We start from the raw sequence: 25,183 nt of genomic DNA on the forward strand, positions 1-25,183 counted from the left end.
ATAAGAAACTGGTAATTTCTAAAAAGTTACTGATGGCGTACCCTTTCCCGCCAGAGGATAAGTTACGCTGGGAGATATCCCCTAGGGTGGATAAGGCGCTCACACGGTTGTCAAAAAAGGTGGCACTGCCGTTTTAGGAACGGCCACTTTGAAGGTACCTGTTGATAAAAAGCAGGAGGCTATCCTGAAGTCTGTATTTACACACTCAGGTACTAGACTGAGACCTGCAGATCGTGCTGCTGCAGCGTGGTCGGTGACCCTGTCAAACATGAGAACATATTAAAGACGTCGTCTTATATATGAGGGATGCACAGAGGGATATTTTGCCGGCTGGCATCCAAAATGAATGTAATGTCCATTCTGTCAGGAGGGTATTAGAGACCTGTCACTGGACAGGTGATGCTGACTTTAAAAGGCGCATAGAGATTCTGCCTTATAAGGGTGAGGAATTATTTGGGGATGGTCTCTGGGACCTCGTATCCACAGCAACAGCTGGGAAGAAATATTTTTACCTCAGGTTTCCTCACAGACTAAGAAAGCACTGTATTATCAGGTACAGTCCTTTCGGCTTCAGAAAAGCAAGCGGGTCAAAGGCGCTTCCTTTCTGTACAGAGACATGGGAAGAGGGAAAAAGCTGCACTAGTCAGCCTGTTCCCAGAATCAAAATTCTTCTCTCGCTTCCTCTGAGTCCACAGCATGACGCGGGGGCTCCACAGGTGTAGCAAGGTACGGTGGGGGGCCGTCTCAACAATTTCAGCGATCAGTGGGCTCGCTCACAGGTGGATCCCTGTTTCATTCAAGTAGTATTTCAGGGGTACAAGCTGGAATTCGAGTTGTCTCCCCCCCGCCGTTTCCTCAAATATGCCTTGCCGACAACTCCCTCAGGCAGGGAGGCTGCGCTAGAGGCAATTAATAAGCTGTATTCCCAGCAGGTAATACTCAAGGTGCCCCTACTTCAACAAGGACGGGGTTACTATTCCACACGGTTTGGGGTACCGAAACCGCATGGTTCGGTGTGACCCATTTTATATTTAAAATCCTTGAACACATACATAAAAAAATTCAAGTTCAAGATGGAATCGCTCAGGGCGGTTATTGCAAGCCTGGACGAGGGGGATTACATGGGATCCCGGGACATCAAGGATGCTTACCTGCATGTCCCCATTTACCATCCTCGCCAGGAGTACCTCAGATTTGTGGTACAGGATTACCATTACCAAGTCCAGACACTGCCGTTTGGACTGTACATGGCACCGAGGGTGTTTACCAAGGTAATGGCCGAAATGATGATACTCCTTCGAAAAAAGGGAGTTTTTAATTATCCCGTACTTGGACAATCTCCTTATAAGGGCGAGGTCCAAGGAGCAGTTGCTAGTCGGGGTAGCACTATTTTGGAAAGTGCTACAACAGCACGGTTGGATTCTAAACAGTCCAAAGTCACAGCTGGTTCCTACGACACGTCTACTGTTCCTGGGGATGGTTCTGGACACAGACCAGAAATAAGTGTTTCTCCCGGAGGAGAAAGCCAAGGAGCTGTCATCTCTAGTCAGAGACCTCCTGAAGCCAAAACAGGTATCGGTGCATCATTGCACGCGAGTCCTGGGAAAAATGGTAGCTTCCTACGAAGCAATCCCATTCGGCAGGTTCCATGCAAGAACTTTTCAGTGGGACCTGTTGGACAAGTGGTCCGGATCACATCTTCAGATGCATCGGCTGATAACCCTGTCTTCAAGGACCAGGGTATCTCTACTGTGGTGGCTGCAGAGTGCCCATCTTCAAGAGGGCCGCAGTTTCGGCATACAGGACTAGGTCCTAGTGATCATGGATGCCAGCCTTTGAGGCTGGGGGGCAGTCACACAGGGAAGAAACTTCCAGGGACTTTGGTCAAGTCAGGTGACTTTCCTACACATAAATATTGTGGAACTGAGGGCCATTTACAATGCCCTGAGTCAGGCAAGGCCTCTGCTTCAAAACCAGCCGGTACTGATCCAATCAGACAACATCACGGCAGTCGCCCATGTAAACCAACAGGGCGGCACAAGAAGCAGGATGGCGATGGCAGAAGCCACAAGGATTCTCCGATGGGCGGAAAATCATGTGTTAGCACTGTCAGCAGTGTTCATTCCCGGAGTGGACGACTGGGAAGCAGATCTTCTCAGCAGACACGACCTCCACCCGGGAGAGTGGGGACTTCATCCAGAAGTCTTCCAAAGGATTGTACACCATTGGGAAAGGCCACAGGTGGACATGATGGCGTCCCGCCTCAACAAAAAGCTATAAATGATATTGCGCCAGGTCAAGGGACCCTCAGGCGATAGCTGTGGACGCTCTGGTAACACCGTGGGTGTACCAGTCGGTTTATGTGTTCCCCCCTCTGCCTCTCATACCAAAGGTACTGAGAATAATAGGAAGGCGAGGAGTAAGAACGATACTCGTGGTTCCGGATTGGCCAAGAAGAGCTTGGTACCCAGAACTTCAAGAAATTATATCAGAGGACCCATGGCCTCTGCCGCTCAGACAGGACCTGCGGCAGCAGGGGCCCTGTCTGTTCCAAGACTTACCGCGGCTACGTTTTGACGGCATGGCGGTTGAACGCCGGATCCTAAAGGAAAAGGGCATTCCGGAGGAAGTCATTCCTACGCTGATTCAAGCCAGGAAAGATGTAACTGCAAAACATTATCACCGCATATGGCGGAAATATGTTGCTTGGTGTGAGGCCAAAAAAGGCCCCAACAGAGGAATTTCAACTAGGTCGATTTCTGCATTCCTACAAGCAGGAGTGTCTATGGGCCTAAAATTAGGCTCCATTAAGATACAGATCTCGGCTCTGTCGATTTTCTTCCAGAAAGAACTAGCTTCAGTGCCTGAAGTTCAGACATTGTAAAAGGAGTGCTGCATATTCAGCCCCCGGTTGTGCCTCCAGTGGCACCTTGGGTTCTCAACGTGGTGTTGAGTTTCTTAAAATCACATTGGTGTGAGCCACTAAAAACCGTGGATCTAAAATATCTCACGCGGAAAGTGGTCATGTTATTGGCCTTGGCTTCGGCCAGGCGTGTATCAGAATTGGCGGCTTTGTCATATAAAAGTCCTTATCTGATTTTCCATATGGATAGGGCAGAATTGAGGACTCGTCCCAAGTTTCTCCCTAAGGTGGTATCAGCTTTTCACTTGAACCAACCTGTTGTAGTGCCTGCGGCTACTAGGGACTTGGAGGATTCCAAGTTACTGGACGTAGTCAGGGCCTTGAAAAATTGTTTCCAGGACGGCTAGAGTCAGGAGAACTGACTCGCTGTTTATCCTGTATGCACCCAACAAACTGGGTGCTCCTGCTTCTAAGCAGACTATTGCTCGCTGGATTTGTAGCACAATTCAGCTGGCGCATTCTGCGGCTGGACTACCGCAGCCAAAATCTGTAAAAGCCCATTCCACAAGGAAGGTGGGCTCATCTTGGGCAGCTGCCCGATGGGTCTCGGCTTTCCAACTTTGCCGAGCTGCAACTTGGTCAGGGGCAAACACGTTTGCAAAATTCTACAAAATTGATACCCTGGCTGAGGAGGACCTGGAGTTCTCTCATTCGGTGCTGCAGAGTCATCCGCACTCTCCCGCCCGTTTGGGAGCTTTGGTATAATCCCCATGGTCCTTTCGGAGTTCCCAGCATCCACTAGGACGTCAGAGAAAATAAGATTTTACTCACCGGTAAATCTATTTCTCGTAGTCCGTAGTGGATGCTGGGCGCCCATCCCAAGTGCGGATTGTCTGCAATACTTGTACATAGTTATTGTTAACTAAAGGGTTATTGTTGAGCCATCTGTTGAGAGGCTCAGTTGTATTTCATACTGTTAACTGGGTATAGTATCACGAGTTATACGGTGTGATTGGTGTGGCTGGTATGAGTCTTACCCGGGATTCAAAATCCTTCCTTATTATGTCAGCTCGTCCGGGCACAGTGTCCTAACTGAGGCTTGGAGGAGGGTCATAGTGGGAGGAGCCAGTGCACACCAGGTGACCTAAAGCTTTCTTTAGTTGTGCCCAGTCTCCTGCTTAGCCGCTATTCCCCATGGTCCTTTCGGAGTTCCCAGCATCCACTACGGACTACGAGAAATAGATTTACCGGTGAGTAAAATCTTATTTTTTCTGTATTTTTCAAAGAGTGCATGACCATGCCTTCTGTGAATAGGCCACAGCCCCTGAAAAGTACCTGGGCCCAGCCAGACTCTCTACTGCCCTGTGTGTGTAATATCTATCTATATACAGGCTATACATATGTGTGTGTGTATATGGATTGGGTTTGTGTGACTGGTGGTCGGAATATACATTCCGACGCCGGTATCTTGGCATATAGATGCCCATTGAGGGGAGCAGTGTGCTTGGTGGCTCACTGCGCTTGCCACAGGTTCTGTTACCTCTTTCTGGGTGTCGTGGACACCCACAAGTGGGAATAGTCCTTGTTGGTCAGAATCCCGACCAGCGAGTTATTCAGGTTTCAGGATCCCGGCATCAGTATTGTGACCGGTGGTCTCCTGACTGCCGGTCACATAACTGCACGCTGTGTGTATATATCTATCTTTCTGCGGGGTACACTGTGTTCCACAGGGAATACATCGGGAGTGTAGAGTTGGATCTTGATCCGGGCACCAACAGGCTAAAGCTTTGACTGTTCCCAGGATGCTTTGCACCGCACCCTCTATAACCCCGAATCCAGACACTGGAGCTCAGTTTGTAAGTTGGTGCCTTCAAAGCAGGTCACCTTACACGGGGGCTACGCTAGGCAGCCCTGAAAAGAGCTTTTTTAGAAGACTTCAAGGGCCGCAGCACTTTCTATGTCATTCTGACATGCTGTGCTGCAGCTGCATACTCCCGCGGCCGGTTCCCGGTTACGTGCAGTGGAGGCGCACCGGTTCATAGGCACACCGCCGCTGCCACTCTCCAGGATCGCGTGGCTGCACATCAAGGAAGAGGTAAGAGGGTCCCCCAGGCGGGACCCACCAGTAAATCGCGTTCCGGGCACGGTCTCAGGAGACGGACCGTGACGCTGGCGTGGACACTGTGCTGCACAGGGACCCCACTATATATCCACCAGGGCAGGAAGCACAGGTCGGATTTTAAGAAATCCATATTACATAGGCTCCACAGTAACCCGTGGTGAGGACTAGCAGAGGGGATGAGGCGCTGATCTGTAGCCCCTCCCGCAGCTCCAGGCGCTATCTACTGCTGGTGTTCCCACCCTGGAGCTGCATTTCACTCTCCCTGACTGAGATTTCGGCGCCATTTTCTCACATAGCTGCGTTTGGTCTCCAGGACTGCTGGGCAAGGTCTCCTCTGTAAATCCGCCTGCCTCATCAGCACTGTGATTTTACAGTCACTTAAGTATTCTACATGTAATTTTAGACTGTTTTAGTTAAGGACAAGTGGGCTTCTGCCTGAACATTTAGTACAAGTGTTCTGAGATATACATCCAGTATCTACTGTGCATTGTTATATCTGTGTATACATATATTTATATGTGATTTTACTAGTCCAGTGCAGTTTTAATGTTTGTCTGAATTAATTTCTGCATTGTAACTGTGACTGAGTGTGCCTGTAGCTGCTGTGTGGATTTCATTAGTGTATCCCATCTATTGCTATCACTGTATTCTGTACACTGGGGGGCTAGGTGCGTCAGGGTCTCATATATAGTGTCACAGTATATACTATTTAGTGTGTTTTACTGTGTGTTTCAGTCACATCATACCGCTTTAATCCTCTGTGTCACATAACATAATATTGTTTCTCTAACGTCCTAGTGGATGCTGGGGACTCCGTCAGGACCATGGGGAATAGCGGGCTCCGCAGGAGACAGGGCACATCTAAAAAAGCTTTTAGGTCACATGGTGTGTACTGGCTCCTCCCCCTATGACCCTCCTCCAAGCCTCAGTTAGGTTTTTGTGCCCGTCCGAGAGGGTGCAATCTAGGTGGCTCTCTTAAAGAGCTGTTTAGAAAAGTTTTTTTTTAGGTTTCTAATCAGTGATTCCTGCTGGCGACAGGATCACTGCAACGAGGGACTTAGGGGAGAGACTTGCAACTCACCTGCGTGCAGGAGGATTGAAGTTTTAGGCTACTGGACACTGAGCTCCAGAGGGAGTCGGAACACAGGTCAGCCTGGGGTTCGTCCCGGAGCCGCGCCGCCGATCCCCCTTACAGACGCTGAAGAACGGCAGAACGGAGGTCCGGAAACAGGCGGCAGAAGACTCCTCAGTCTTCATGAAGGTAGCGCACAGCACTGCAGCTGTGCGCCATTGTTGCTACACGGCTCACTGATCTCGGTCACGGAGGGTGCAGGGCGCTGCTGGGGGCGCCCTGGGCAGCAATATAGATTACCTTAGAGGCAAATAAATACATCACATATAGCCATTAAGGCTATATGTATGTATTTAACCCAGGCCAGTTTTCCTAATAACCGGGAGAAAAGCCCGCCGTGAAAGGGGCGGAGCTTATTCTCCTCAGCACTCAGCGCCATTTTCCTGACCAGCTCCGCTGGTGAGGAAGGCTCCCACTCTCCCCTGCACTACAGAAACAGGGTTAAAGAGAAGGGGGGCATAAATTGGCGATATAATTATATATTAAGAGCCCATATATAGAAACAACACCTTCTAGGGTTGTTATATACATTATGGCGCTTTTGGTGTGTGCTGGCAAACTCTCCCTCTGTCTCCCCAAAGGGCTAGTGGGTCCTGTCCTCTATCAGAGCATTCCCTGTATGTGTGTGCTGTAGGTCGGTACGTGTGTGTCGACATGTATGAGGAAAATGTTGGTGAGGAGACGGAGAAAATTGCCTGTAATGGTGATGTCACTCTCTAGGGAGTCGACACCAGAATGGATGGCTTACTTATGGAATTACGTGATAATGTCAACACGCTGCAAGCCGGTTGACGACATGAGACAGCCGGCGGACAAATTAGTATCGGTCCAGGCGTCTCAGACACCGTCAGGGGCTTGTAAAAACGCCCATTTACCTCAGTCGGTCGACAGACACTGACACGGACACTGACCCCAGTGTCGACGGTGAAGAAACAAACGTATTTTTCCTTTAGGGCCACAAGTTACATGTTAAGGGCAATGAAGGAGGTGTTACGTATTTCTGATACCACAAGTACCACAAATAAGGGTATTTTGTAGGGTGGGAATAAACTACTTGTAGTTTTGCCTGAATCAGATAAATTAAATGAAGTGTGTGATGATACGTGGGGTTCCTCCGACAGAAAGTTATGGGCGGTATACCCTTTTTCCCGCCAGTAGTAAGGGCGAGTTGGAAAACACACCTTAGGGTGGACAAGGCGCTCACACGCTTATAAAAAACATGGCGTTACCGTTTCCAGATACGGCCGCCCTCAAGGAGCCAGCTGATAGGAAGCTGGAAAATATCATAACAGTATATACACACATACTGGTGTTATACTACGACCAGCAATCGCCTCAGCCTGGATGTGCAGCGCTGAGGGGGCTTGGTCGGATTTCCTGACTGAAAATTTTGATACCCTTGACAGGGACAGGATTTTATTGTCTATAGAGCATTTTAAGGATGCATTTCTATATATGTGTGATGCGCAGAGGCATATTTGCATTCTGGCATCAAGAGTAAATGTGATGTACATATCTGCCAGACGAAGACACGACAGTGGTCAGGTGAGGCAGATTCCAGACGGCATATGGAAGTATTGCCGTATAAAGGGGCGGTCCATTGGACCTGGTGGCCATGGCAACAGCTGAAAAATCCACCTTTTGTTACCCCGAGTCACATATTGGCAGAAAAGGACACAGTCTTTTCAGTCTCAGTCCTTTCGTCCCCATACGGGCAGGCGGGCGAAGGCCAGTCATATCTGCCCAGGGGGAGAGGAAAGGGAAGAAGACTGCAGCAAGCAGCTCATTCCCAGGAACAGAAGCTCCTCACGGCTTCTGCCAAGTCCGCAGCATAACGCTGGGGCCGTACAAGCGGACTCAGGTGCGGTAGGGGGTCATCTCAAGAGTTTCAGCAACACTCGCAAGGGAACTCCGGGATCCTACATGTAATATCCCAGGTGTACATTGGAAATTCGAGACGTCTCCCCCTCACACAATTCACAGGCTGTATTCCCAGCAGGTGATAATCAAAGTACCCTTCTTACAACAAGGAAGGGGGTAGTATTCCACACTATATTGTGGTACTGAAGCCAACCGGCTCGGTGAGATCTGAAATATTTGAACACTTACATACAAGCGTTCAAATCAAGATGGAGTCACTCGGAGCAGTGATAGCGAACCAGGAAGAAGGGGACGATATGATGTCACTGGATATCAGGGACGTTTACCTACAGGTCCAAATTTGCCCTTCTCACCAAGGGTACTTCAGGTTCCTGGTACAGAACTGTCACTATCAGTTCAGACGCTGCCGTTTGGATTGTCCACGGCGCCCCGGGTCTTTACCAAGGTAATGGCCGGAATGATGATTTTTCTTAAAAGAAACATGGACGCTTTCCTGATAAGGGCAAGGTCCAGAGAACAGTTGGAGGTCGGAGTAGCACTATCTTAAGTAGTTCTACGACAGCACGAGTGGATTCTAAATATTCCAAAATCGCAGCTTTTTCCGACGACACGTCTACTGTTCCTAGGGAAGATTCTGGACACAGTCCAGAAAAACGTGTTTCTCCCAGTGGAGAAAACCAGGGAGTTATCCGAGCTAATCGGGATCCTCCTAAAACCAGGAAAAGTGTCAGTGCATCATTGCACAAGAGTCCTGGTAAAAATGGTGGCTTATTACGAAGCAATTCCATTCGGCAGATTTCCCGCAAGAACTCTTCAGTGGGATCTGCTGGACAAATGGTCCGGATCGCATCCTCAGATGCATCAGCGGATAACCCTATATCCAAGGAAAAGGGTGTCTCTCCTGTGGTGATTACAGAGTGCTCATCTTCTAGAGGGCCGCAGATTCGGCATTCAGGATTGGATGCCGGTGACCACGGAGGCCAGCCTGAGAGGCTGGGGAACAGTCACACAGGGAAAAAAATTCCAGGGAAGTGTGATTAAGTCTGGAGAATTCTCTCCGCATAAATAAGCTTAGAGCAATTTTATAATGCTCTAAACTTAGCTAGACCTCTGCTTCAAGGTCAGCCGGTATTGATCCAGTGGGATAACATCACGGCAGTCGCCCACGTAAACAGAAGGGCGGCACAAGAAGCAGGAGGGCAGTGAAAACTGCAAGGATTTTTCGCTAGGCGGAAAATCATGTGATAGCACTGTCAGCAGTGTTCTTTCCGGGAGTGGACGACTGGGAAGCAGACTTCCTCAGCAGGCATGACCTCCACCCGGGAGAGTGGAAACTTCATAGGGAAGTTTTTCAACATGATTGTGGACCGTTGGCAAAGACCAAAGGTGGACATGATGGCGTCCCGCCCGAACAAAAAACGGGACAGGTATTCCGCCAGGTCATGAGACCTTCAGGCGATAGCTGTGGATGTTCTGGTAACACCGTGGGTGTACCAGTCTGTGTATGTGTTCCCTCCTCTGTTTCTCATAACCAGGGTATTGAGAATTATAAGACATAGAGGAGTATGAACTATACTAGTGGCTCCGGATTGGCCAAGAGGGACTTGGTACCCGGAACTTCAAGAAATGCTCACAGAGGACTAAGGGCCTGGGGAGCTAAGAAGGGACTTGATTCAGCAAGTACCATGTCTATTCCAAGACTTACCGCGGCTGCGTTTGACGGCATGGCGGTTGAATGCCGGATCCTGAGGGGAAAAGGCATTCCATAAGAGGTCATACCTACCCTGGTCAAAGCCAGGAAGGAGGTGACCGCACAACGTCATCACCACATGTGGTGAAAATATGTTGCGTGGGTGAGGCCAGGAAGGCTCCACGACGGAAATTCAACTAGGTCGATTTCTACACTTCCTGAAAACAGGAGTGTTTTGGACCTCAAATTGGGGTTCATTAACATTTAAATTTCGGCCCTGTAGATTTTCTTCCAGAAAGAATTGACTTCAGTTCCTGAAGTCCAGATTGTGAAGGATGTATTGCATATACAGCTTTTTTGTGCCCCTAGGGGCACCGTGAGATCTCAACATAGTGTTGGGATTTCTTAAAATCATATTGGTTTGAACCGCTCAAATCTGTGGATTTGAAATATCTCACATGGAAAGTGACCATGCTGTTGACAAATATCTCACATGGGAAGTGACCATGTTGTTAGCCCTGGCCTCGGCCAGGCGATTGTCAGAATGGGCGGCTTTGTCTTACAAAAGCCCATATTAAAATTTTCCATTTGAACAGGACAGAACTGGGACTCGTCTCCAGTTTCTTCATAAAGGGGTGTCAGCGTTTTCACCTGAAACAACCTCTTGTGGTGCCTGCGGCTACTAGGGACTTGGAGGACTCCAAGTTACTAGACGTGGTCAGGGCCCTAAAAAAAAAATATATATATATATATATAGTTAGGACGGCTGGAGTCAGAAAGTCTGACTTGCTGTTTATACTGTATACACCCAACAAGCTGGGTGCTCATGCTTCTAAGCAGTCTATTGCACGCTGGATTTGTAGTACAATTCAGCTTGCACATTCTGTGGCAGGCCTGCCACAGACGAAATATGTAGATGCCCATTCCACAAGGAAGGTGGGCTCATCCTGGGCGGCTGCCCGAGGAGTCTCGGCATTACAACTTTGCCGAGCAGCTACGTGGTCAGGGGAGAACACGTTTGTAAAATTTTACAAATTTTGATACTCTGGCTAAGGAGGACCTGGAGTTCTCTCATTCGGTGCTGCAGAGTCATCCGCACTCTCCCGCCCGTTTGGGAGCTTTGGTATAATCCCCATGGTCCTGACGGAGTCCCCAGCATCCACTAGGACGTTAGAGAAAATAAGAATTTACTTACCGATAATTCTATTTCTCGTAGTCCGTAGTGGATGCTGGGCGCCCATCCCAAGTGCGGATTGTCTGCAATGCTTGTACATAGTTATTGTTACAAAAATCGGGTTATTACTATTGTTGTGAGCCATCTTTTCGGAGGCTACTTCGTTTTGTTATCATACTGTTAACTGGGTTCAGATCACAAGTTGTACGGTGTGATTGGTGTGGCTGGTATGAGTCTTACCCGGGATTCAAGATCCTTCCTTATTGTGTACGCTCGTCCGGGCACAGTACCTAACTGAGGCTTGGAGGAGGGTCATAGGGGGAGGAGCCAGTACACACCATGTGACCTAAAAGCTTTTTTAGATGTGCCCTGTCTCCTGCGGAGCCCGCTATTCCCCATGGTCCTGACGGAGTCCCCAGCATCCACTACGGACTACGAGAAATAGAATTATCGGTAAGTAAATTCTTATTTTTTGTCTGGCTATTTTGTACTGTTAAGCTCTGCGGCTACATCTACTATCATGTCTGCCACGCAGGGCGGGAAATCCGCGGACGCTTCAGCATCATGCTGTGCATGCACCACGGATTTACCTGAGGGGGAAGTTATAACTGGTGGTTTGTGTACTCGGTGCCATACATCTCCCAGTCATCCCGCAGCTCTCGTAGTCACTCAGGAGCCACCTTGGCAAGTGTTCTCCAGTATGTTGCATACCCTGGTGTCACGTCTTACGCCCCGCTGTGGGACCTCCTGTGCCAATACACAGATTGTCCCTGTAGTTTATCCACCCTGGGCAGACGCTCTGTCTACCCAGATACAACTTTAAATCAATCTTTGGTGGTAAAAAAAAGCTTACCTCACGCGGTAATCTAAGCGGGCAGCTTCCTCCTCACAATCCACTAACATTTCAGATAATTCTGATGAGGATGGGGAATATACTGATCCGTGAGACACTGAATTAGTTGCTTCTGATGAGGAACCTAAAACTCAGGTTGATGTCCCTGACCTAGTGGAGGCTATTAAGCAGATTCTACAAATTGGCGATGAGGTAGATCCCACTACTGCGTCTAAGAAACCTGATAAGTTTAAACGTGAGAAGGTTGCTAAAGTAGTCTTACCGCATTCTGACCATTTAATTGACCTACGTCAGGAATCCTGGTTTTCTCCGGGAAAGAAATTCTCCCGGTCTAAAAAGATGCTAGCTCATTATCCTATCCCTGCTGAGTTGAGTAACAAATGGAAAAAATTCACCGCGGTAGACTCTCATGTCGCCCATCTTGTGGTGTCATCTACTCTGCCTGTCACCTCACTAAAGGAGCCAACAGATAAGCGTGTGGAGGGATGCCTGAAGTCTATCTACTCCCTTACAGGGGCTGTACATAGACCCACTATAGCAGCCTCCTGGGCCGCTGAAGGAATTGAAGCATGGGTTCAGGCATTGGAGGAAGAGCTACCTCAAGACATATCTAACAATATTTGTCTCATATTACCACCGCCTCCCACTATATTCAGGAGGCATCCTCGGAGGCAGGCCAAGGCGTCTACCACGTCTATACTGGCTTGCCATATTCTGTGGTTGAGGTCCTGGAAGGTGGACCTGGACTCCAGAAAGACCCTGGAGGTACTCCCTTTTAAGGGAGACATCATCTTTGGGGAGGATCTGAACAAAATTGTGACTGACTTGGCGTCTGCGAAGACTGTGTTTCTCCCAAGTACTAAGCCTTTTGCTCCGAAGGCTAAGCATACCACTTTTCGTTCCTTTCATCCTCCAGGAATTGCAAAGGGTCATACGTACCCTGGTCAGATGTACCGAGACAGGCTCGTACTTCCAAAGCCACTAAGCCGAAATCTAAACGATCCTGGGCTGCCCGTCAGCCTGCTCCAAACAGGACAAGCCCGCTGCAAGATGGGTCGGGCCTCCTCCTGGGGGATCCCAGGGTGGGAGGCCGACTTCTACAATTCACCCAGGTCTGGTTAAAGACCACTTCAGACACATGGGTGCGAGAAGTTGTCTCTCACTGGTACCTAGTCTCTTTCAAGAGATGTCCCCTCGCCAGTTCTACACGACTGTTCTTCCTTCGGATCCATTGAAAGCGTAAGCTCTACACCTGGTTGTATGATCCCTCCTGGGCACAGGAGTATTAGTTCCGGTACCTCTGTCTCAGATAGGCAGAGGATACTATTCAACTCTGTTTCTTGTCCCGAAACACAACGGGTCCTTCCGGCCTATACTCAATCTCAAATCTTTGAACAAATTTGTGAGAGTGTCCAAATTCTGTATGGAAACCCTGCGCTCTATTGTGCTGGCCATGGAAGCCGAGAACTATATGGTATCCCTGGACATACAGGATGCTTACCTGCATATACCTATTGCCATTTCGCATCCGCAATATCTGCGGTTTGCTAATGGCAACCTTCATTATCAATTCCAGGCTCTGCCATTTGGATTAGCCACGGCTCCTCAGATATTTACCAAGGTCAGAGCCTCTTCTCCGTCGTCAGGGAACCAGGATCCTGCCCTATCTGGACGACTTGCTGATACTGTCGAGCTCCCAAAAAGATCTCCTCCATCATCTGGAACTGACTGTACAATTCCTGCAAGCCCACGGATGGCTCATCAGCTGGAAGAAGTCTTCACTGATCCCTGCTCGGAGCATGGTGCCCCTGGGGGCACTGCCAGACACAACCAGCCAAAGACTTTTTCTGTCTCTCTAGAAAGTCCTGAAATTTCAGGACCGGATCAGATGCTTCCTTTCTCGCCCACGAGTGTCGATACACTCGGCAATGCAAGTACTAGGCCTCATGGTGTCTGCTTTCGACATGGTAGAGTACGCTCAATTTCATCCCCCCCCCTCTGCATAGGTTGATCCTTTCAAAGTGGGACGGCCTGCCTCATCGGATCAGGTCTCAATAGATCTCCTTGACTCCGGAGGTCCGTCTGTCACTGAGCTGGTGGCTACAGGACCGACAGCTGACCAGGGGCCGTCCCTTCTGGATCCCCAACTGGGTCCTATTGACTACGGACGCCAGCCTACGGGGTTGGGGCATGGTGCTGGAGCAGCACTTTCTCCAAGGTCAGTGGACCAAGGAGGAATCTCTCCTCCCGCTAAACATTCTGGAATTGCGGGCAGTGTTCAATGCCTTGACTCTTGCCCTGCGTCTGATACAGAACAGGCCTTTTCAAGTACGGTAAGACAACGCCACCACAGTGACACTATAAGAAAATATAACCAGGCGCTAATAAATCATCACCATATCCTGGTGATCAAATTACTAGTATTAAAGTTTGTATACAGATAGTACTATGATAAATAAATACTTAAGCTGCAGGAGAGAGCTCGACTTGGGGTAAATCAAGTAAAAAAGAACCGGCACTTAGAAATCTCCGGTAACACTAGACCACTAAACAAATCCCCTCTTGTGCTATAAATAATATGGTATGGCTCAAAAGTTCAATAAAAACAAGTTGATAATTTCATATAATCTATATTTTTTATTACGTGAAAAATAGATATATGTATATATATATACTTTACAAATAAACTATTCGACCGGTCAATAAAATCACTACCAATGTCTTTGCATATCTAAAGGAGGTGGATCTAAGTAAACTCTGTGCACAGAGAATTAAAATTTTAAAAAAATGTATAAAACTCAGTCCATATGTTGAAATAAAAAACAAAATACCAGCTGTGATTTGCACCCTTGCTGTGTACTGAATTTCCTCTATAAGCTGCCACTCGGTAAAAGGAGATGTTATTGTGAAAAAATGATCGCTCCACACTGGAGCCTTACGTGTAGCTTACACCGGTTGTTGTAACACGGTAGAATCCAATGACAGACTAGGCGGTCTCGGGCTGCGGGAATGGCGCTGCACTGGCGCCTGCTGTGTTGAGTGTTTTACCCGACTTCCAAGCTCTATGAGTCCACACCTCTATATGCCGTATGCAGACACCACAGTCGCGGTTATGTTCTCCCGATCTCCGGTTTGTCCACAGGTATTACCGCTAGCTGATTAGGTAATTTGGGGGTGCAATGAAGGCTGGTACAAGGGTATATACATATGTATATACATATTTTTCACGTAATAAAAAATATAGATTATATGAAATTATCAACTTGTTTTTATTGAACTTTTGAGCCATACCATATTATTTATAGCGCAAGAGGGGATTTGTTTAACGCCACCACAGTGGCATACATAAATCATCAAGGCGGCACTTGAAGCCGCATGGCATTGTTGGAAGTGTCAAAAATCCTTCATTGGGCGGAACGCCATCTGCTAGCAATATCGGCAGTGTTCATTCCTGGAGTCCTCAACTGGGAAGCGGACTTCCTCAGTCGCCAGGACGTTCACTCCGGAGAGTGGAGTCTTCATCCAGAAGTATTTCAACTTCTAGTGGACGACACAATCACAAGGTTCCGGTCTTCGGATCAAGGACAAGGGATCCTCAAGCAGCGTTCATGGACGCATCGGCAATTCCATGGAACTTTCGGTTGCCATATGTGTTCCCTCCAGTGTCACTCCTGCCCAGGGTACTATGGAAGATCAAGCAAGAAGGAGGAATACTACTTCTAGTTGCCCCAGCGTGGCCCAGACGGCATTGGTTCTTAGACCTGCAGGGTTTATCAATAGAGCGTCCTCTTCTTCCTCAACGCCCAGACCTCCTCGTTCAGGGCCCTTGTGTCTACCCGACCTGGCTAGGCTGGCTTTGACGGCGTGGCTCTTGGAGCTTCACTCTTGGGGGCCAAAGGATTCTCAGAGGCAGTTATCCAAACTATGCGGAAGATCCGCAAACTGGCTTCGGCACGGATTTATTATAGGGTCTGGAATTCTTACTTCATCTGGTGTGCTACTAAGAATTATGATGCATACAAATTCAGAACTGCCAGGCTTTTGGCTTTTCTGCAACAAGGTCTAGACTTAGGCCTTCGTCTGTCCTCCCTCAAGGTTCATATATCTGCCTTGTCGGTATGGTTTCAGAGAAAAATTGCGTCTATTCCTGACGTTCGTACTTTCACTCAGGGTGTTTTACGGATTCAGCCTCCCTATGTCCCACCTGTTACTCCATGGGATCTGTCTGTTGTGTTTAATGCCCTAAACACAAAAAGAAGTCTTCATTTGAACCTCTTGAGTCTGTGGACCTTAAATATTTTACGCTTAAGGTCGTGTTTCTGCTGGCTACTGCCTCTGCTAGGAGGGTATCTGACTTAGGCGCTTTGTCCTGTCGTCCACCCTTTCTGATTTTTCACCGTGACCGGGCAGCTCTTAGAATGGTGATTGCACAAGTAGTTGCACATGCTGGTCTTCCAGCTCCTGCAGCTATTAAAGCCCATTCTACTCGGTCTGTTGGACCTTCTTGGGCGGCCAGCCGAGGCGCGTCCGCTGAACAATTGTGCAAGGTGGCTACGTGGACCTCAGTGAACACGTTCATTAGGTTCTATGCCTTTGATACTTCCGCCTCCCAGGATGCTTCTTTTGGACGCAAGGTTCTTGTACCCGCTACGGTGCGTCCCTTCCCATGAGTAACTTCTTTAGGACATCCCCGATGCATTCCCTGTGGAACACCGTGTACCCTGCTGCAGAAAAGGAGATTTATGGTAGACTTACCATAGTTAAATCTTTCTGCGAGGTACACTGGGTTCCACAGGTCTCCCACCCTGACGCACATAGCTTATTTGGGTTTGTATGGCATTAGCCGCTGGTCCCTTCTCCTGTCGTGAGAATGTGGTTCTATGTGACTAACATCTACCGTCTTCTACCTGCTACTGCATTGGACTGGTTAACACAAATGAGCTCCAGTGTCCGGAGGCGGTGCAAGGCATCCTGGGAACAGTCAAAGCTTTAGCCTGTTGGTGCCTCGGCTCAAGATCCAACTTCACACCCCCGATGTATTCCCTGTGGAACCCAGTGTTCCTCGCAGAAAGAGATTTAACTATGGTAAGTCTACCATAAATATCCTTATATCTATATATGTCATGGCTTGCACTCTGTCCAAAATACTGCATAATTGCCGGGTGCCCTTAGTGGGATGACGGGTAGTATAAGCAGATATACTGTGACTCTCTCGGGACTTACTAATGTAACAATATATTCTGATGATAACCACTAATGTGCAAGTCAACATTTCAGTTTATTCAACTTTGAACACCTTTGTCCCAACTGCTGGGAGGTATGTCATGCTCCTGTGATTGGGTACTTCTTGTGTTCTAGACTGGGTACATCTCGTGTTCTAGACTTGCCCCCAAAGTGGTGCAGCCATGCAAATAACATGTTGTGGCCACACCCCCTGCAAGGGAGCCCCGAGAAGTTACTGTACCGGGGCCCAGGATTTCTCTTGGCAGCCCTGACTATGAACACGGGCAACTGGAAGGTATGCTATGTAGTTTTCCACGGCACACCCACGAATAATAGCAGAACAAAGGAAAGGTAGCAGTGCGTGTACACATCACAACTTTTTCCAGCAAGGATGTGTGAAGACACATCTGTATATCAGAAAACAAGGTGATTCCTTACAAAGTAAAATACATTCCTATAAGTGCATAGTTCATGCATTTGCATTTAAACATGCAATTCTACAACTGCTCACATATACATTTACAATATATGGTGCAGCAACAAAAGGGATTAACCCCTTCAGTGCTGTGGTAGTCATCTTGACCATGTCGGCTGGGTTTTCGTCTATAGTCCCCTTTAATATCACTTGTGGTTTTTTGGTGAACGGCAGCAGGATGAAGTGATCTATTACTGTGTTAAGAATAACAAATATGTTATCCGTGTTGACGATGGATGGTGCCTTTTTTGTAAGTAGCTGTATTTCTGTGTATTACCCGAGGCTTCTTTGATGGACTATTCATGTTAAATACAGCTTAAGAAAAATTCTAAAAAGTATGTTTATATTTTAAAACCTTTTATTAATGTAGCAAAATAATGTTGCCTTATTAATTCACTATAATCTAAGTATCTGAATTTTTAGACTGAATACACATGTATATGTTCCTTTGTTGCTTGTCATAACAGATGTATGATGTTCAAGGAGATCTGCAGAAGGAGAGCGAGGTCAAAGTCTCCATCATTTTAGAAAACCAGAGTCAAAGTTTTCTTAAAAATATGGAGCTAAATGTTTTGGATTCGTTAAATACCAAAATGCGTAGGCCAGATGGGTCTTCTGTTCACGATGGGATACCTGTGCCATTCCAGTTGCCTCCAGGTGAGCTTGCATCCTGTGGTGGTGGTGGTGATCATTTATTTCACCAAATAGCTTATTATTTGTGTCTTCTATTGGCATCCCTTTGCTGTTCGCAGTACACTGTACCCTGTTGTCATTTCATGAAAAAAAATTAAATAATTTCTCTATCGTCCTAGTGGATGCTGGGGTTCCTGAAAGGACCATGGGGATTAGCGGCTCCGCAGGAGACAGGGCACAAAAGTAAAGCTTTCCGATCAGGTGGTGTGCACTGGCTCCTCCCCCTATGACCCTCCTCCAAGCCAGTTAGATTTTTGTGCCCGGCCGAGAAGGGTGCAATCTAGGTGGCTCTCCTAAAGAGCTGCTTAGAAAAGTTTAGCTTAGGTTTTTTACTTTACAGTGAGTCCTGCTGGCAACAGGATCACTGCAACGAGGGACTTAGGGGAGAAGAAGTGAACTCACCTGCGTGCAGGATGGATTGGCTTCTTGGCTACTGGACATCAGCTCCAGAGGGACCATCACAGGTACAGCCTGGATGGTCACCGGAGCCTTGCCGCCGGCCCCCTTGCAGATGCTGAAGTAAGAAGAGGTCCAGAATCGGCGGCAGAAGACTCCTCAGTCTTCTAAAGGTAGCGCACAGCACTGCAGCTGTGCGCCATTTTCCTCTCAGCACACTTCACACGGCAGTCACTGAGGGTGCAGGGCGCTGGGAGGGGGGCGCCCTGGGAGGCAAATGAATACCTATTTTGGCTAAAAATACCTCACATATAGCCTCCGGAGGCTATATGGAGATATTTAACCCCTGCCAGAATCCGTTAAGAGCGGGAGACGAGGCCGCCGAAAAAGGGGCGGGGCCTATCTCCTCAGCACACAGCGCCATTTTCCCTCACAGAAAGGCTGGAGGGAAGGCTCCCAGGCTCTCCCCTGCACTGCACTACAGAAACAGGGTTAAAACAGAGAGGGGGGGCACTAATTTGGCGTTAGAAATATATAAAAAATGCTATAAGGGAAAACACTTATATAAGGTTGTCCCTATATAATTATAGCGTTTTTGGTGTGTGCTGGCAAACTCTCCCTCTGTCTCTCCAAAGGGCTAGTGGGTCCTGTCCTCTATCAGAGCATTCCCTGTGTGTGTGCTGTGTGTCGGTACGTGTGTGTCGACATGTAGGAGGACGATGTTGGTGAGGAGGCGGAGCAATTGCCTGTAATGGTGATGTCACTCTCTAGGGAGTCGACACCGGAATGGATGGCTTATTTAGGGAATTACGTGATAATGTCAACACGCTGCAAGGTCGGTTGACGACATGAGACGGCCGACAAACAATTAGTACCGGTCCAGACGTCTCAAAAACACCGTCAGGGGTTTTTAAAACGCCCGTTTACTTTAGTCGGTCGACACAGACACAGACAGGGACACTGAATCCAGTGTCGACGGTGAATAAACAAACGTATTCCTTATTAGGGCCACACGTTAAAGGCAATGAAGGAGGTGTTACATATTTCTGATACTACAAGTACCACAAAAGAGGGTATTATGTGGGATGTGAAAAAACTACCATAGTTTTTCCTGAATCAGATAAATTAAATAAAGTGTGTGATGATGCGTGGGTTCCCCCCGATAGAAAATTATGGGCGGTATACCCTTTCCCGCCAGAAGTTAGGGCGCGTTGGGAAACACCCCTTAGGGTGGATAAGGCGCTCACACGCTTATCAAAACAAGTGGCGGTACCGTCTATAGATAGGGCCGTCCTCAAGGACCAGCTGACAGGAGGCTGGAAAATATCATAAAAAGTATATACACACATACTGGTGTTATACTGCGACCAGCGATCGCCTCAGCCTGGATGTGCAGAGCTGGGGTGGCTTGGTCGGATTCCCTGACTAAAAATATTGATACCCTTGACAGGGACAGTATTTTATTGACTATAGAGCATTTAAAGGATGCATTTCTATATATGCGAGATGCACAGAGAGATATTTGCACTCTGGCATCAAGAGTAAATGCGATGTCCATAACTGCCAGAAGATGTTATGGACACGACAGTGGTCAGGTGATGCAGATTCCAAACGGCACAAAGGTGTATTGCCGTATAAAGGAAGAGGAGTTATTTGGGGTCGGTCCATCGGATCTGGTGGCCACGGCAACTGCTGGAAAATCCACCGTTTTTACCCTAAGTCACATCTCTGCAGAAAAAGACACCGTCTTTTCAGCCTCAGTCCTTTCGTCCCTATAAGATCATATCTGCCCAGGGATAGAGGAAAGGGAAGAAGACTGCAGCAGGCAGCCCATTCCCAGGAACAGAAGCGTTCCACCGTTTCTGACAAGTTCTCAGCATGGCGCTGAGACCGTACAGGACCCCTGGATCCTACAAGTAGTATCCCAGGGGTACAGATTGGAATGTCGAAAAGGCTCCTGAAGTCTGCTTTACCAAGGTCTCCCTCCGACAAGGAGGCAGTATGGGAAAAAATTCACAAGCTGTATTCCCAGCAGGTGATAATTAAATTACCCCTCCTACTACAAGAAAAGGGGTATTATTCCACACTATATTGTGGTACTGAAGCCAGAAGGCTAGGTGAGACTTATTCTAAAAAATTTTTTGAACACTTACAAAGGTTCAAATCAAGATGGAGTCACTCAGAGCAGTGATAACGAACCAGGAAGAAGGGGACTATATAGTGTCCCGGGACATCAGGGATGCTTACCTCTATGTCCCAAATTTGCCCTTCTCACTAAGGGTACCTCAGGTTCGTGGTGCAGAACTGTCACTATCAGTTTCAGACGCTGCCGTTTGGATTGTCCACGGCACCCCGGGTCTTTACCAAGGTAATGGCCGGAATGATGATTCTTCTTCGAAGAAAAGGCGTCTTAATTATCCCTTACTTGGACGATCTCCTGATAAGGGCATAGTCCAGGGAACAGTTGGAGGTCGGAGTAGCACTATCTAGGATACTGCTACAACAGCACGGGTGGATTCTAAATATTCCAAAATCGCAGCTGATCCCGACGACACGTCTGCTGTGCCTAGGGATGATTCTGGACACAGTCCAGAAAAAGGTGTTTCTCCCGGAAGAGAAAGCCAGGGAGTTATCCGAGCTAGTCAGGAACCTCCTAAAAACAGTGCATCATTGCACAAGGGTCCTGGTAAAAATGGTGGCTTCCTACGAAGCAATTCCATTCGGCAGATTTCACGCAAGAACTTTTCAGTGGGATCTGCTGGACAAATGGTCCGGATCGCATCTTCAGATGCATCAGCGGATAACCCTATATCCAAGGACAAGGGTGTCTCTCCTGTGGTGGTTATAGAGTGCTCATCTTCTAGAGGGCCGCAGATTCGGCATTCAGGATTGGATGCTGGTGACCACGGAGCCCAGCCCGAGAGGCTGGGGAGCAGTCACACAAGGAAAAAATTTCCAGGGAGTGTGATCAAGTCTGGAGACTTTTCTCCACATAAATATACTGGAGCTAAGGGTAAATTTATAATGCTCTAAGCTTAGCAAGACCTCTGCTTCAAGGTCAGCCGGTATTGATCCAGTGGGAAAAACATCACGGCAGTCGCCCACGTAAACAGACAGGGCGACACAAGAAGCAGGAGGGCAATGGCAAAAACTGCAAGGACTTTTCGCTGGGCGGAAAATCATGTGATAGCACTGTCAGCAGTGTTTCATCCCGGGAATGGAAACTGGGAAGCGGACTTCCTCAGCAGGCACGACCTCCACCCGGGAGAGTGGAAACTTCATCGGAAAGTTTTTTCCACATGATTGTAAACCGTTGGGAAATACCAAAGGTGGACATGATGGCGTCCCGTCTGAACAAAAAACGGGACAGGTATTGCGCCAGGTCAAGAGACCCTCAGGCAATAGCTGTGGACGTTCTGGTAACACCGTGGGTGTACCAGTCGGTGTTTGTGTTCCCTCCTCTGCTTCTCATACCTAAGGTGCTGAGAATTATAAGACGTAGAGGAGTAAGAACTATACTCATGGCTCCGGTTTGGCCAAGAAGGACTTGGTACCCGGAACTTCAAGAGATGCTTACAGAGGTCTTATGGCCTCTGCCGCTAAGAAGGGACTTGCTTCAGCAAGTACCATGTCTGTTCCAAGACTTACCGCAGCTGCGTTTTGTCGGCATGGCGGTGGAAAGCCGGATCCTAAGGGAAAAAGGCATTCCGGAAGAGGTCATTCCTACCCTGGTCAAAGCCAGAAAGGAGGTGACCGCACAACATTATCACCACATGTGGCGAAAATATGTTGCGTGGTGTGAGGCCAGGAAGGCCCCACAAAGAAATTTCAACTCGGTCGTTTCCTGCATTTCCTGCAAACAGGAGTGTCTATGGGCCTCAAATTGGGGTCCATTAAGGTTCAAATTTCGGCCCTGTCGATTTTCTTCCAGAAAGAATTGGCTTCAGTTCCTGAAGTCCAGAAGTTTGTCAAGGGAGTATTGCATATACAGCCCCCTTTTGTGCCTCCAGTGGCACTGTGGGATCTCAACGTAGTTCTGGGATTCCTCAAATCACATTGGTTTAAAACCAGTCAAATCTGTGGATTTGAAGCATCTCACATGAAAAGTGACCATGCTCTTGGCCCTGGCCTGGACCAGGCGAGTGTCAAATTGGTGGTTTTTTCTCAAAAAAGCCCATATCTGTTTGTCCATTCGGACAGGGCAGAGCTGCGGACTCGTCCCCAGTTCTCTCCCTAAGGTGGTGTCAGTGTTTCACCTGAACCAGCTTATTATGGTGCCTTGCACCTACTAGGGACTTGGAGGACTCCAAGTTGCTAGATGTTGTCAGGGCCCTGAAAATATGTTCCAGGACGGCTGGAGTCAGGAAAACTGACTTGCTGTTATCCTGTATGCACCCAACAAACTGGGTGCTCTTGCTTCTAAGCAGACTATTGCTAGTTGGATGTGTAATACAATTCAGCTTGCACATTCTGTGGCAGGCCTGCCACAGCCAAAATATGTAAATGCCCATTCCACAAGGAAGGTGGGCTCATCTTGGGCGGCTGCCCGAGGGGTCTCGGCTTTACAACTTTGCCGAGCAGCTACTTGGTCAGGGGCAAACACGTTTGCTAAATTCTACAAATTTGATACCCTGGCTAAGGAGGACCTGGAGTTCTCTCATTCGGTGCTGCAGAGTCATCCGCACTCTCCCGCCCGTTTGGGAGCTTTGGTATAATCCCCATGGTCCTTTCAGGAACCCCAGCATCCACTAGGACGATAGAGAAAATAAGAATTTACTTACCGATAATTCTATTTCTCGGAGTCCGTAGTGGATGCTGGGCGCCCATCCCAAGTGCGGATTATCTGCAATACTTGTACATAGTTACAAAAATCGGGTTATTATTGTTGTGAGCCATCTTTTCAGAGGCTCCGCTGTTATCATACTGTTAACTGGGTTTAGATCACAAGTTGTACGGTGTGATTGGTGTGGCTGGTATGAGTCTTACCCGGGATTCAAAATTCCTCCCTTATTGTGTACGCTCGTCCGGGCACAGTACCTAACTGGCTTGGAGGAGGGTCATAGGGGGAGGAGCCAGTGCACACCACCTGATCGGAAAGCTTTACTTTTGTGCCCTGTCTCCTGCGGAGCCGCTAATCCCCATGGTCCTTTCAGGAACCCCAGCATCCACTACGGACTCCGAGAAATAGAATTATCGGTAAGTAAATTCTTATTTTATAGACCGCTTCTAAGGACCAGATACAGGTTCTCTGCTTCCGGCCTCTCTACTGCATTTGTTTTTGTTCCTCCAATCTCCATGTCAGCTGCTTCCCGCCAAGCACTGCATCCACCTTAAGCCTATTCTCTCCCTATTCCTGAAGCCTGAAACCATGTCCCACCAGACTGAGTGTCTTAATATGTTAGGGGCAATTGTAGATGAAAATGCTGCATTATGAGGAATTAATCCTTAATAAACCCATAGCCCATTCCTGAAATTATAATCATTGTCTTATGCCCCACTTGTTAGAGCAGAAGTATGGTTGTTAAAGGCAACATTTTCCACAGGATGGAAAATGTCTAACTACAGATGTGTCCGTTGCGACTCTGCTAATGCCTTACGTCTTTCGCGTTGTTATAACTGAAAATGTGTCTTCGTATCAATGTGACTAGGATGCATCAGAAAACTGTGCTCACTACAGGATTAGAAAAAAACTGTTGTTTTTTTGTTTGTTTTCTTAAAACTACTTTTTTTTATGTAAACCTTTTTTTTTGTGTGTTTTGTTTAAAACAATTTTTTTTCTATTATTACATTAATGTTTTAATGAAAAAAAATGAATCGTGTAGAAACCTCGAGCAACCATGATTTTACTTTTTCTAACACTAATAACGTTATTAGGCTTTGATTTATTTTACATATTTCAATAAAACCAATTTTTTGACTGCTTATTATTCCTATTGTATCTGAATATATGTAGATAGACGAAACATATTAATACATACAAAGTACACTCATAGATGAAATTGAAAATAAGAACAACATGTTAATGTAAAGCATAAGTCTTATTATAATTAAATAAATCTGAATAGTAATATAAAATGGAAAATGCCAAAGCACTTTTCAGAGAAACACACACACACACGAGGAGTTAAGCATAAGCACTGGGCATGTCACTGGCATTAAACATTTTGAACAAAAACACAAATTATTTTTTTTTAAGAGTTATAGGCATTTTTTTAATAAGTCACGGCGCTGTGTCTGTACTAACAGCGTAATAAAAAGAGTGGTTTTTATTTAAAAAAAAACAGAAACAAAAAAGATTTGGTTTAAACCAGCCAACCCTGGCTGACTAATTTGAGATGTGACACTTTTATATTTGTGTGGGAGTCTGAATCTTTGTATGAAGTGATATGATACAGCAGCCCTTTTTTCCGTGCCAATTTACATTGTCCTACATATACAGACCCTATCACACACAGATATACAAATGTCACATATCACATTTATCAGCCCAGCATTGCGACTAAGGGGTCTATTCAATTGAATCAGAATTGCTATCAAGTCGGAAAGACTGCAGTTTCCGACTTTTCTCTGACGTCCTAGTGGATGCTGGGGACTCCGTCAGGACCATGGGGATTAGCGGCTCCGCAGGAGACAGGGCACAAAAATAAAGCTTTAGGATCAGGTGGTGTGCACTGGCTCCTC

General features: G+C 47.4%; 1 protein-coding gene across 3 annotated transcripts in view; it reads left to right on the top strand.

Moving 5' to 3' along the window:
* Nucleotides 1-25,183, top strand: part of AP3D1 (adaptor related protein complex 3 subunit delta 1) — a 560,201-nt gene that overhangs the window by 487,889 nt on the left and 47,129 nt on the right. For all 3 annotated transcript variants that reach the window (XM_063914795.1, XM_063914794.1, XM_063914796.1), the window contains exon 28: nt 17,881-18,070. In XM_063914795.1, the coding sequence (XP_063770865.1) occupies nt 17,881-18,070 (190 nt within the window). The remainder of the gene's footprint in view (nt 1-17,880; nt 18,071-25,183) is intronic.

The sequence above is a fragment of the Pseudophryne corroboree genome, chromosome 1, assembly GCF_028390025.1.
Source record: "Pseudophryne corroboree isolate aPseCor3 chromosome 1, aPseCor3.hap2, whole genome shotgun sequence".
NCBI lineage: Eukaryota > Metazoa > Chordata > Amphibia > Anura > Myobatrachidae > Pseudophryne > Pseudophryne corroboree.